The 11,987-nt window shown below is 37.5% G+C and overlaps 2 protein-coding genes across 2 annotated transcripts; one reads left to right on the forward strand and one right to left on the reverse strand.

Annotated features, from left to right (window-relative positions):
• Positions 1-347: 347 nt before the first annotated feature.
• Positions 348-2,796, forward strand: LOC132183913 (tubulin alpha chain-like). Its single transcript, XM_059597381.1, has 4 exons — positions 348-691; positions 1,150-1,384; positions 1,475-1,845; positions 1,934-2,796. The coding sequence occupies exons 1-4, from the start codon at positions 599-601 to the stop codon at positions 2,588-2,590; spliced, it is 1,356 nt and encodes a 451-aa protein (XP_059453364.1). The 5' UTR covers positions 348-598; the 3' UTR covers positions 2,591-2,796.
• A 2,896-nt stretch (positions 2,797-5,692) lies between these two features.
• LOC132184105 (xylulose kinase 2) lies at positions 5,693-10,969 on the reverse strand. The gene is made up of 11 exons (XM_059597603.1): positions 10,758-10,969; positions 9,669-10,320; positions 9,471-9,559; positions 8,923-8,987; positions 7,576-7,631; positions 7,201-7,321; positions 7,040-7,114; positions 6,889-6,942; positions 6,569-6,642; positions 6,309-6,483; positions 5,693-6,041 (listed from the first exon to the last, which is right to left on the reverse strand). The coding sequence occupies exons 1-11, from the start codon at positions 10,811-10,813 to the stop codon at positions 5,809-5,811; spliced, it is 1,650 nt and encodes a 549-aa protein (XP_059453586.1). The 5' UTR covers positions 10,814-10,969; the 3' UTR covers positions 5,693-5,808.
• Between the last annotated feature and the right edge of the window lie 1,018 nt (positions 10,970-11,987).

Below are 11,987 nucleotides of genomic sequence, written 5' to 3' on the forward strand. Positions count from 1 at the left end.
AAAAATAATTATTATTTGATAAAAAAAAAAAAAGGATTTTTATCCTTTTTCTACACAATTATTGATTTATTTCCCAAGGGACGCTGGACCAAACGACGGAAATGTAGGACCTAGTTTGCCTCGACAGCCTACCTGCCCAACAACATGGCCTATGCCTTACAGCTCCGCCAATGAACGAGATCACGTGCTACGAGATAATTCGCCACCTAAATGACGTAATAATCCTCCAAGAAACAAATCATCAACCCTCCCCAACGCCCAATGCCACCCGCGCAATTTCATCAAAATCCAAACCCTTTTTCACCATCCTCAATCAAACATCAAAATTCGGCGGGCTAATTAACCCAACCAGCCTGTAATGGCCAACAAACCCTCGATCTAACCACGGTCAACTAACCGTAGTTAACACTCCCTCTCCCACTCTCGCACACAGTCTCCCTCTCATCAACCTGATCTATATATTACAGAAGCCTCAGATTTGAAACCTCACAATTTGAAAGGCGTCTTGATACACGCCGACAATACATTTTCCCTTCTTTCTTCATTCTTCTTGTTCTAGAATTTCGCTCTTCTTCTACCCTTCGTAATCTCTGAGAAAATGAGAGAGTGCATTTCGATCCACATCGGTCAGGCCGGTATTCAGGTCGGCAATGCCTGCTGGGAACTCTACTGCCTCGAGCATGGCATTAAGGTGAGATATTCACTCATTCGCTTCATTTGCTTTACCGTTCATTTCTTTTTATTTTTCTGCTGAATTTATTGTAGTAGCAGTAGCTTTTAGATGTTTATTATTATTATTTTTTTCCTGATTTGTGGTTACTTTTCAATGAAAACTTTGAATTATCAGTTCATAAGATCAATGGCGCATTGGGATTTTTTTTTTGGTTATGAAATTCGTTAGATCCGGTTTGGATGCGGTCCATTTTTCACAAAATTTTGAAATCCGGATAGATCTACGGCTCGTAAGGGTCGCCTGAGATTTATTGAGTAGTATCTGAATTAATATGGGAAATTTTATGTTCTAAAATTGTTTGATTTTACTTAGGAATTCGTTTAGATCGATTTCTGGCTCTATTTTGTTCAATTCAAGTTCAACTGTGTGTGCAATTTCGTTTGCTGAAACGGTTTGCGTTTTTCTTTTTTTTCCAGCCTGATGGCCAGATGCCGAGTGACAAGACGGTCGGCGGAGGAGACGATGCCTTCAACACCTTTTTCAGTGAAACTGGTGCTGGGAAGCACGTTCCTCGTGCCGTCTTTGTTGATCTGGAACCCACTGTCATTGATGAAGTGAGGACCGGAGCATACCGTCAGCTTTTCCACCCGGAGCAACTCATCAGCGGCAAGGAAGACGCTGCCAACAACTTTGCCAGAGGCCACTACACAAGTAAATATTTAGCTCCCTTCTTTGTCTGTTTTTCTACACTGTTTCAATCTCAATTTTGTTGACAATCCTGTGTTGTTTTTTATGGTGCAGTTGGGAAAGAGATTGTTGATCTTTGCTTGGATCGGATCCGGAAGCTTGCAGACAACTGTACTGGTCTTCAAGGGTTCTTGGTTTTCAATGCCGTCGGTGGTGGTACCGGTTCTGGTCTTGGATCGCTTCTTTTGGAGCGTCTCTCTGTTGACTATGGCAAAAAGTCAAAGCTTGGTTTCACTGTCTATCCCTCACCTCAGGTTTCTACATCCGTTGTAGAGCCCTACAACAGCGTCCTTTCAACCCATTCCCTCCTTGAGCATACTGATGTTGCTGTGCTTCTTGACAATGAAGCTATCTACGACATCTGCAGGCGGTCCCTTGATATCGAGCGTCCTACTTACACCAATCTTAACCGCCTTGTCTCTCAGGTAGCCATTGTGAATTTTCCATACAATCGTTCGAATTATATGGATGTTGTAATTGATGAATTTGATATGTGTGTGTTGTTTCATTCAGGTGATCTCGTCCCTGACTGCCTCCCTGCGGTTCGATGGAGCCTTGAATGTTGATGTGACTGAGTTCCAGACCAACTTGGTTCCCTACCCCAGGATCCATTTCATGCTTTCCTCCTATGCTCCTGTGATCTCGGCTGAGAAGGCGTACCATGAGCAACTTTCAGTGGCTGAGATTACCAACAGTGCTTTTGAGCCGTCTTCCATGATGGCAAAATGTGACCCGCGCCATGGCAAATACATGGCTTGCTGCTTGATGTACCGTGGGGATGTTGTGCCCAAGGATGTGAATGCAGCCGTGGCCACCATCAAGACCAAGCGCACAATCCAGTTTGTTGACTGGTGTCCTACTGGATTCAAGTGCGGTATCAACTACCAGCCACCCACTGTTGTTCCAGGAGGCGACCTTGCTAAGGTGCAGAGGGCTGTGTGCATGATCTCCAACTCAACCAGTGTTGCCGAGGTGTTCTCTCGCATTGACAACAAGTTTGATCTCATGTATGCCAAACGTGCCTTCGTGCACTGGTATGTCGGTGAGGGTATGGAGGAAGGAGAGTTCTCGGAGGCCCGTGAGGATCTTGCTGCACTGGAGAAGGACTACGAGGAGGTTGGTGCAGAATCTGCTGAGGGAGAGGATGGTGATGAAGGAGATGAATACTAAGAGCTGGATGCAGTTCCTATTGTGTATGGCTGCTATAATATATGATGGCTTGTGTCGTGGTTTTTTTTTTTTTTTTAATGTTGCTGGGCTTGTATGTGCTCTTTTGTGTCGTGGCTGTTTTCTTGTATGTGCTCTTTTGCACAGACTTGGTAGTATCAATAACTATCTTTCTATATAGCCTTTCATGTATTGTTATTGTGTCTCAACTCTCAAGGCTTGATTTTGTGTCAAAAATGGTATCAAACCATCGATAACTTGCTATGTAACAAATATATAGATTTAAAATTTTAAACACAAAAATTGACATCATTTTATGTGTATATAGGTTAGCAATTTTGAAAAAATCTAAAAACTTCAAAACTGCTAACCATTAACTGTAACCATCTAGGTGGTTAGTGGTTTTTTCTAATTGTTTTTAAAAATGGTTAGCGGTTAGTATGGTTAGCGGGCGGTTATTATATTTAAAATTTTAGACACAAAAATTGACATCATTTTATGTGTATATATACAGTTAACGGTTAGCGGTTTTGAAAAAACCTAAAAACTTCAAAATCGTTAACCATTAATTGTAACAACTTAGGTGGTTAGTGGTTTTTCCTAACTGTTTTTAAAAATGGTTAGTGGTTAGTATGGTTAGCGGTTAACGGGCGATTATTAACTGCTTACCTTTTCACCCCTAGTAAAAGATAAGAGAAAGCCCAACATTTATACAAAGAAAAGGAACTAAAATATATGGAGGTTTTCAGCCAAGAGTCAAAAAAAATATAGGGTTAAATACCAAATACCCTCTTGGGGTTTGGTAACTTTATTTTTATCCCCTGGAGTTTCATTTTTATCACAGGACTCCCTGGGGTTTTGATAAAGGGCCAAGTTAATCCATCCGTTAGTTGACCGTTAAGACTGACACGTGAACCAATCAGATGTTGACATGTGGCACATATTTAATTTTTAAAAAAATTAAAAAAATGTATTTTTTAAAAAAAAAAAGAAAAAAGAAAAAATTGGGGGTGGCTTGGCCATTTGGGCCACCCCAATTTTTTTTTTTCTTTTTTAAATACATTTTTTTAATTTTTAAAAAAATTTAAATAGGTGCTACGTGTCAACATCTGATTGGTCCACGTGTTAGTCGTAACGGTCAACTAACGAATGGACTAACTTGGTCCTTTATCAAAACCCCAGGGGGGTCCTGTGATAAAAATAAAACTCCGCGTTAAAATAAAAGCTTTACCAAACCCTGTATTGTATTTGGTGATTTAACCCAAAAATATAACAAAAACAGAAGAAAATGAGAAAAATATAACAAAAACAAAAGAAAATGTGTTGAGAGTGCCCATCTATTTCTTGACTTGCCACCAGAGGCGCCTCATTGGAGTGATCCGGTTTCTAATGTAAGTGGAAGGGAGCAGGATCCTCTCCAGTCCATTTTGGACTGGAGAATATCCAATTAATGGTCAAGATCTCTTTAAAAAGATCTAAAGAGATTTTGAGACCATAAATAGAACATCTGTCCCATTAATAAAAAAAAAAATAAAATATATTATATATATATTTTTTAAAAAGTGGAAATCATATATAAAATCCTTAAAATAACGCTACTTTTTTATTAGTAAAACTCCTCAAAAGGGTATTTTTTTTTTCGAAATTAGTCTTTCGGGTAATCAAACTACTGTGTCTTCTACCACAATTTTTTTGTTAACGCATTCACTTCCAAACTCTCCTCCGCTTTATCCCATTAAAATATTCATTTTTATTAATTAATTCTAAAAAAATTACATCTAAAAAAAAAATATTGAAGGGTGGCCAGTACCACCTCACTCTCACACCCCCCCAACCCCCAAGTGGTGGTTTCAAGGAAGTTAGGGGTTGCTTGGGTGGCCCCCCCCACCCCCAATGGGGTGGGCCATGGCCACCCCCTGTGTGGAGGCCTGGGCCACCCTAAGCAACCCCCCCCCCCCTGGGTGGTCGGGGTACCACTAAAAAACTAATATTTCTTAACTGGAGAAAACCAAAAGTTTCGTTTTAATTAACTAGTAGCTAATAAAAATTGACGTATGCAGTTTTAGCTTTCAGCTACTCAAAGGACTAAATTTCCAAAAAAATAACGGTGAGTTTTAATAAAAGTACATGCAATTTGCTGATTTTATATAATGATTTTCTTTAAAAAATTATAAAAAAATGGAAGTAGCTTAATGATCCATCAAATGGGACACCCCACAATGGGTGGCCAGTTACCTCATGGTTCTCTTTGGGGTGGTCCGCCACCTCTGTTGTTCAAACGTGACATATATATATATATATATATATATATATATATATATATATATATATTAGTTTGGGTTTAGGGGGTGGCGGGACCACCCCCAAGTGCTATGGGGTGGTCCGGCCACCCTTGGCTGGCCATCGGGGTGGCTTCCCAGCTAAAATGGGGTGATTTGGCCACCCCACCCCCTATGGCCAAGAATGGGTGGCTATTTTTTTATTATTTTTTTTAATCTGAAATATTATTTTTTGTAGTCGGACCAGTGTCTTATTTGTGACTGTAGGATTTTTAAGAAAAAATTACAGCCATAAACTGAATATTTTTCAGTCCATAATGGACTAAAGAGGATCGTATTTCAAGTGGAAGTCATTGGAAACAGAAGCAATAGACTATGATAAAGCATGTATTAGTACTGGATACTCTACAATCAACAAAACGATCGTGCATGCCATATCATGTGTAATTTTGGTGAGGGTCAATTCCAATATTGAGGTAATCAAATGGACACGCTTAATAAGTGAAGCGAAGCATTCATAAGGTTTCCTTCACTTGGTGGGTAGCCCCTACCCCACCTCCCTACAACTAGGACCTTATTGGGTTGAGGCAAAGCTAAGGTTGACTTACTTGAGAGAATGCTTACAACCTTCTTACCGCTTAGGCCTCTTCGGACATTGGTTCCCAGTAAATAGGGATTGCTATGGTCACACTCAAATAAGCTCTCTATGACTGGTCTCTCCCCACCCACCCTTTTTTATTTAGAAAAAAAAAAAAAAAGGACCTTCACTCGGCATTTGTACCTCATATTTCCACACACCACGCATGAAAATGTTAGATTCAACCCAAAAGTCTAAATCCACTCCAATCAACTTGTCAAATATAGGAATATAATTGTTTTTAAAGATCCAAAGCAGTGATAATGTGGTTTCCTTGGAAAAATTCTAAATGCCCGTTTTTAACATTAGCAACGTCCTAACTTTTGCACAAGGCGATTCTCTATCTCCATTCTCTTCTTCATCAACAGGGCATACTTGGTAACTAGTTGTTGGTCACCAGCACTCACTGATAGCTTGCAGCTAAGAGATGTCTTCTCCAACTTGTCCTTGTACATGCCTGAGATGGGTACAAAACTGCCCTTCTCTTTGCACAGCCAACCATGAGCAGCCCTCAATGCAGCTCCAAGGGAAGCTGAATCTGTTAGAGAGGGGTTCAAAAGAAAAAAATAAATAAAAAAAATAAAAATTTTTAAAAATAAAAATCCAGAGGTTTGTCTATCAAGCATAGCTCAAAATCACGAAGGGACGATTGTTGGGAGTGCCAATGTCAGCATTGTTGGACAATTGCAAGATAAAAAAATAGTATCTAGCATTACTCTTTTACCAATGGTTATAAATTTAAAATTTAAAAGAAACTTATAGTTATGTAGATAGGAAATGATACCAAAAGGTGTATGCTTCTTACCAGGTCTTTCAACTGTATAGACATCGCAGCCAAAAATGGAAGCTATTGCGCTAAGGATGCTTTGATTTGCTGATGCTCCCCCAGTGGCGATTATTCTTTTCGGGGGAGAAGGCATCCCGAATCTCTCTGCATGAGCTCGCATTGAGAGTAACTGGCCTTCAATTAATGCCCTAACCTGTGGATGAGTTGATTGTTACTCATGAAGAGTTCATGTAGGATCTCATTTGCCTAAGTGAACAATCAACACTCAAACTACTTACCTCAGAAGGAGGATCGAATTCCTCGAGACTCTCATTGTCTGAGAAATTTTCGATGACATAGCGATGGAAGCCAACTAGGACCAGAAAGAATTGAGAGTTTATCATTTGATGCTTATTTTATGATAAAGGGGAGGATATATCCATTGCTAAGTTGCTAACCATATTTTCAAATTGGATATGGCACCAAATTAAAAAAATAAATTAGTAAAATGCATTTCAAATTCTTAGTGCAAGCATTGTATGTGCAGAAAACCAGCCCAAAATAGGGGGAAATCCAGCAGGAGATATTGGACAGAGATTGGCTTCAGCCCAAAACCTACCTGGGAGGGGGGGAAGAATTTCATGCTCCTTGTAGTAGAAACCCATCTTACCACCTGTCGCAGAAACTCACATGAGGAGAAAAAAAAAAAAAAAGAAAAAAAGTATAACAATTGATTCCAGAATAAGTACTAAAAGAATATAGTAACAAACCATTTAAAGGTGGAGTTTGCTGCAGAAATTTATTGAAAACCTCCCAAGACTTCTCCGCATAGCGGTTGCGGACATCTAAAATCAAGATATGGGTCACACTGGGAAATTGATAATATGACTTAACTGGAACCCAAAGGAATATGTATGAGACAACAAAGTACCTTCGCGAGTAAGGGATCCATTCTTGTAGACCAACATTACCATGTAATTTTCAGGGTCCACGGGATTGGGGAAAACATGTCCTTCCAATCTTGGTTGAGGCTCTCTAGTAATCCCAAAGACCTGAGCAATAAGCATGAACAGATTACAACTAAAGCAATCTGTATAAATCCAGATAAAATTGTAGGTTCAGTAGTATTTAGAAGAAAGTAATGTTGATGATATTCAGCTAATGACTTGAATTATGCAACATCAAAACTAATATGCACCTAATGATTATGGTATGTATCTCCATATAAAGCAATGCTACTGTCATCACTGCCTGAGGTCTCAAGATAACATAGTCCACATCCAATCTTAAGAATACAGTAACTTACAGTGTCACTAGTTCCAAGACTGATTGCCAAATCTCCTGGAGTATTTAGGGTTAAACCTGCAGGTTCAAAATGCTTTTTAATGAAACTAGACAAGACTGAAAGCCAAAATTCAGACTATTGGAAGATATGGTGTTTTTTTTTTGGGGGGGGGAGGGCAAAAAGTTGAATGAAACCATTACTAAAGAATGTATATCACACATTCACACAAGCCCTGATATATGTCTACAAAGTGTCTCAATTCTTTGCATGAATTTCTCTCTGATAGTCATTAGATAAATGTTTATATGCTCTCCTCTACCTGTAAGATATCAATAGGTCTTGCAAAACTAAACTGGACAGAAATTTCCTACAAACTGGATTAGTGGATTATAGTTCCTACAACTGAGCTTCTAAAAATATGACATATGTCTTTTAGCGTGTGAGAAGCACCTGTTTTTTTTAATAGCATTAATAAGAAAGTTGTAGGAGTTCCTACAACCCAGTTTGTAAGAAATTTATGTCCAAACTAAAAATTATAAACATGAATACACTGGAAACTGACAATGTACATTGTCAATCTGTTACTGTCACCAGGGGACATGGGCACACAGGTAGTCATTGGCCAAAAGACTACTAACGAGAAAATTTATCTTAAAATATCAAAAACCCATATAACTCGCATCACATTCATTGATCACTGCTAGAAAATGATTCAAAATACATTAACCAGATAAAAAGGTAAATTCAATATTCAACAAAGTTTTCAATGGTTAGACATTGATTCAACATCTTATGAATGCTATGCACTTTAATTACTAAACAAACACAATCTTTCAAACTTTAAAACCATCAACTTGTCTATGACATTGTAATTTTAACAAGTTACAGTGAGCATTCTATAGGAGCTATTTTCACCCTTGAGCATTTAGAAAAATTGACATCAGATTATATAACTGAAATGGAACTTGAGATTTCAGAGAGACTGATGGTAAAAATTTGATGGCATTGAGAAGATTATCAATATTGCTATCACAACATGTTTAAAGCCATTTAAAATAAGTTTAAGATGAGTATTCAGTGCAATGCATTTTGGTGAGTATATCACTCGTACAAAAACATGAGAAACATATAATAACATGCTTTGTACTGACTTCACATACATGTCTATGTTCATTGGTCATCAAAGCAACTAAGTCCCGTGGTTAAGCAAACAGGTAGCAAAAAGGCCAAACAATGGCACTGTTGGAAATATAAGAACATAAATTAAATAAGAAATCAACCATAAATCCTTGTAAGAAATTGACACACAGAAGTGACTTAAACAATAAATATAATGGTAGAAAGTAGGGATGAAAAAAGAGCATGCACCTGCCAGGCTGTTAGGGTTGTCTCCTGACCACTGAACAACCAAACAATTCTTATTGAAGTGGAACCTGAGAGTAGATAAATTGATTTTCTAGATTCAGTCTAAATATATTATGCAAGCAACATGCAACAAGTTTACGCATATGTATCTGTCCATATATTCTTAATCCAAATTTCAAGGTACTTCTCGATCCAATTTTGATCCATTGAGGTGATCAAATGCAGATCTCACTCCTAGGTTATACAACTAATTTAATACCATTGTGCTGTTGTGAATTGGATTTATGATTATATGTTCTCACTTCTCAATGCATAGAAATAGTAAAGAAATGATGTCGAACTTAATCAAATGTCAGAAAATTGCATTCACAGCACATATTAATACCCCCAAGCAGTCATCAAACACTCATATTTACACTGATCTTCTTATGCTAATCACATCTCATGCAGTAAAAGTGGATGAGAAGGCTTAAGCTAATCCAAGCAGACGCTAGACAAATTTCAAGAGAACATCAAAGGCATGGTTAATTAATAAAAGAAACACCACTAACCTCTCCACAAAGTAGGAAGCAATATTACCAGCAACAGCATGGGCAGGGGCTAACTTCCCAAGCTTGTCCTCCAAAGTAGGGGCAGTGGCCTACCATAATAAAAAATTCAATGAACATTAATTAAACTAATTATCAAAATCAATTCCAGAACACTCATGGGGTTGATCATGGACCAGGATGTCTGAAAGCATAACAAACCTCTAAAACCATCTTAGACCAGGTCCTTTGCTTAATGTCCATCAAGTTCATCCCTGCACCATCAGTTTCATCAATAGAAGCATAAGCGCCAATAAGAAGAGACGCCATGAAAGAGCTAACAAGAGAGATCCTCTCAGTATTATAATAAACTTCCGGCTGCGTCTCAAATATCTTCCTAATCTGTGGGCCAGTATATCTCTCGTGCGCCCGTGATCCAGTAAGTCTAGCCAACTCCAATGCCCCTCCAACAGCTTTCTCAATCTCTCTACATTGTGCCGTGGTGCTGCTGTCCATCCATATCGGTGATTCCTTTATTGAAAAGGCACTGCCAAGCTGATCCACCAATGTCTTCTTGGGATCCAATGAAGATAATATTGTAGAACTGCCATTCTTCCAATACACGCTACCATGTTGCTGTCCACTACCAGAAACAGCAACGATTTTGCCAAAATCCAATTTTTTTGAGAGTTTTTGAAGTATGAGATCCAAAGCTTCCACCCAAATTAATGTTGGTGAGACAATTCTGCCATTAACCGAGGGGTCCCTGAAAACCCCATCTTTGGTTTGGTAGTGGGGCAAATCAGTATCAAAATGAACCAGCTCTGTAGTAAAAATGTTGAGATTGGAGTCCAAAACAGTTGCCTTCAAGGACCTTTAAAAACAAATGAAATATTTCATGCAACCAGATTACAAATATTCCAATCCCCCACATATACTTCGTCAAAAATAAAAATTAAACCGAGTATACCCAGTTGGAGAAGCATTAACAAAAAAAAAAAAAAAAATCGAAGAATAAGCAGAGACAGCCCTCTGATCAATAACAGCTCAATCCCATTGCATGAAATAATTGAAACCCAAATGAATTTCTCAACAAAATGGAATGTGATAAAATTAAGTCTATATATTCTTTGATTTCGTTTCCCGTAAGATCAATATCACAACCAATGCGGTCGAATGTGATAGAATTATAAGAACCCATTAACATAGAAAGATCAAACCCTCGACATAACGATATGGGTACTTTTAATTCGCTGATTATAATCAAAGAATGAAGTTAGAAAGAGTAAGAAAGAGAGAATGGCAACTTACTGAGTAGAACTGTCAAATCCAAGAAAATACGAGTCTTGAGGGAGAGACAAGTCCATTGGAGCAATACCACCAACTCCAAGTGATTCTATCTGCTTTCAGAGACAAAACCAATTTGCCAAAGAGATGATTTTTATGAATCAAATTGATGACAATTGGCAGGGTTTGCTCTATTCTACACTTCTTATACTAATATCATCATTGGCGGTTGATTCGGAAATTAGTTAAGATACCGGATATAATCCAATGAACACACAGATTTATGCTAATGGATAAGGAGGACACGTTTACAATGTTCCTTTTTTTATGGGATTACTCTTTTTTCTTTTTCTTTTTTTGATAAAATATGATTTCAATAACTTAATCTTTAATTAAGTCATTAATTACGTGTTAAATTTCAATTTTATGAATAAGGCTATAAATCACAATTTTATCTCACAATGGTAACTCAATCTCAACTAATCTTTGGATTAGTCATTGTTAAACAATAAAAAAAGATTATAATTGATTGGTCGGAATTGCCGCTCTAACAATGTGGTATATAACCCTTTTTTTTTTGACATCATTATTATGGATAGTAGTGTGATAACACGATTGAAAAAAATTGCTCAATTGAAATAGCTCGATAGTTTTTGCTCATGTGAAATAGCTCCCATTTTTTTTTTTAAGTCGTTTTATATATATATGTATTGAAAATTAACAGGTGCAGGAACAAAAGCAGCATTATTGTGGCTAGAGAGTATTGTCGTGGTGGTTGAGTGAGGTACAAGGTTGTTGCAGAAGTGGTCATGGAAAAAAAAAAAAAATTTGACGTGAGTTTTTACTGCCCTGACAACACGTGATAACAGTAATATATCTTGGATAACGAATTGGGTCACCGACAAGCAAACCACTGGATTTGGATTTTAAAATTTGTATATTATCGAGATAATTAATTTTAATTTTTAATATCTTAAATTCACTTACCTTGATAATATAAATATTTGTTTAAATTATTAGATGAAATGAATAGTTTAGATTTTAGAATATAAAAATCTCATATTTTAAATGAGAGGATCTCAATGACTTGGCTATCAGGGTTTGTGACTTATCAAACAGCAAAAATGTTACAAGAAACAAAAAAAAAAAAAAATCAAGAGGGGTAAGGCTCCCCAACACACCCAATTGGAAAAACAGTGCTGAAAAGAACCAAAATAAAAAATAGGAAATAAGCTAAAAAATATTTGATCCTCT

This window comes from Corylus avellana, chromosome ca6 (assembly GCF_901000735.1).
Source record: "Corylus avellana chromosome ca6, CavTom2PMs-1.0".
Taxonomy (NCBI): Eukaryota; Viridiplantae; Streptophyta; class Magnoliopsida; order Fagales; family Betulaceae; genus Corylus; species Corylus avellana.

What these genes read in the sequence shown, in the direction of transcription:
- LOC132183913 (XM_059597381.1), top strand. Translation starts at nt 599, where the DNA reads ATGAGAGAGTGCATTTCGATCCACATCGGTCAGGCCGGTATTCAGGTC. An exon ending in TGCCAGAGGCCACTACACAA is followed by an intron (nt 1,385 to 1,474) that starts GTAAATATTTAG and finishes TTTATGGTGCAG; the next exon opens with TTGGGAAAGAGATTGTTGAT. An exon ending in TTAACCGCCTTGTCTCTCAG is followed by an intron (nt 1,846 to 1,933) that starts GTAGCCATTGTG and finishes TGTTTCATTCAG; the next exon opens with GTGATCTCGTCCCTGACTGC.
- LOC132184105 (XM_059597603.1), bottom strand. Translation starts at nt 10,813, where the DNA reads ATGGACTTGTCTCTCCCTCAAGACTCGTATTTTCTTGGATTTGACAGT. An exon ending in GGTCTAAGATGGTTTTAGAG is followed by an intron (nt 9,560 to 9,668) that starts GTTTGTTATGCT and finishes TTATTATGGTAG; the next exon opens with GCCACTGCCCCTACTTTGGA. An exon ending in GTCTTGGAACTAGTGACACT is followed by an intron (nt 7,322 to 7,575) that starts GTAAGTTACTGT and finishes CTTATTGCTCAG; the next exon opens with GTCTTTGGGATTACTAGAGA.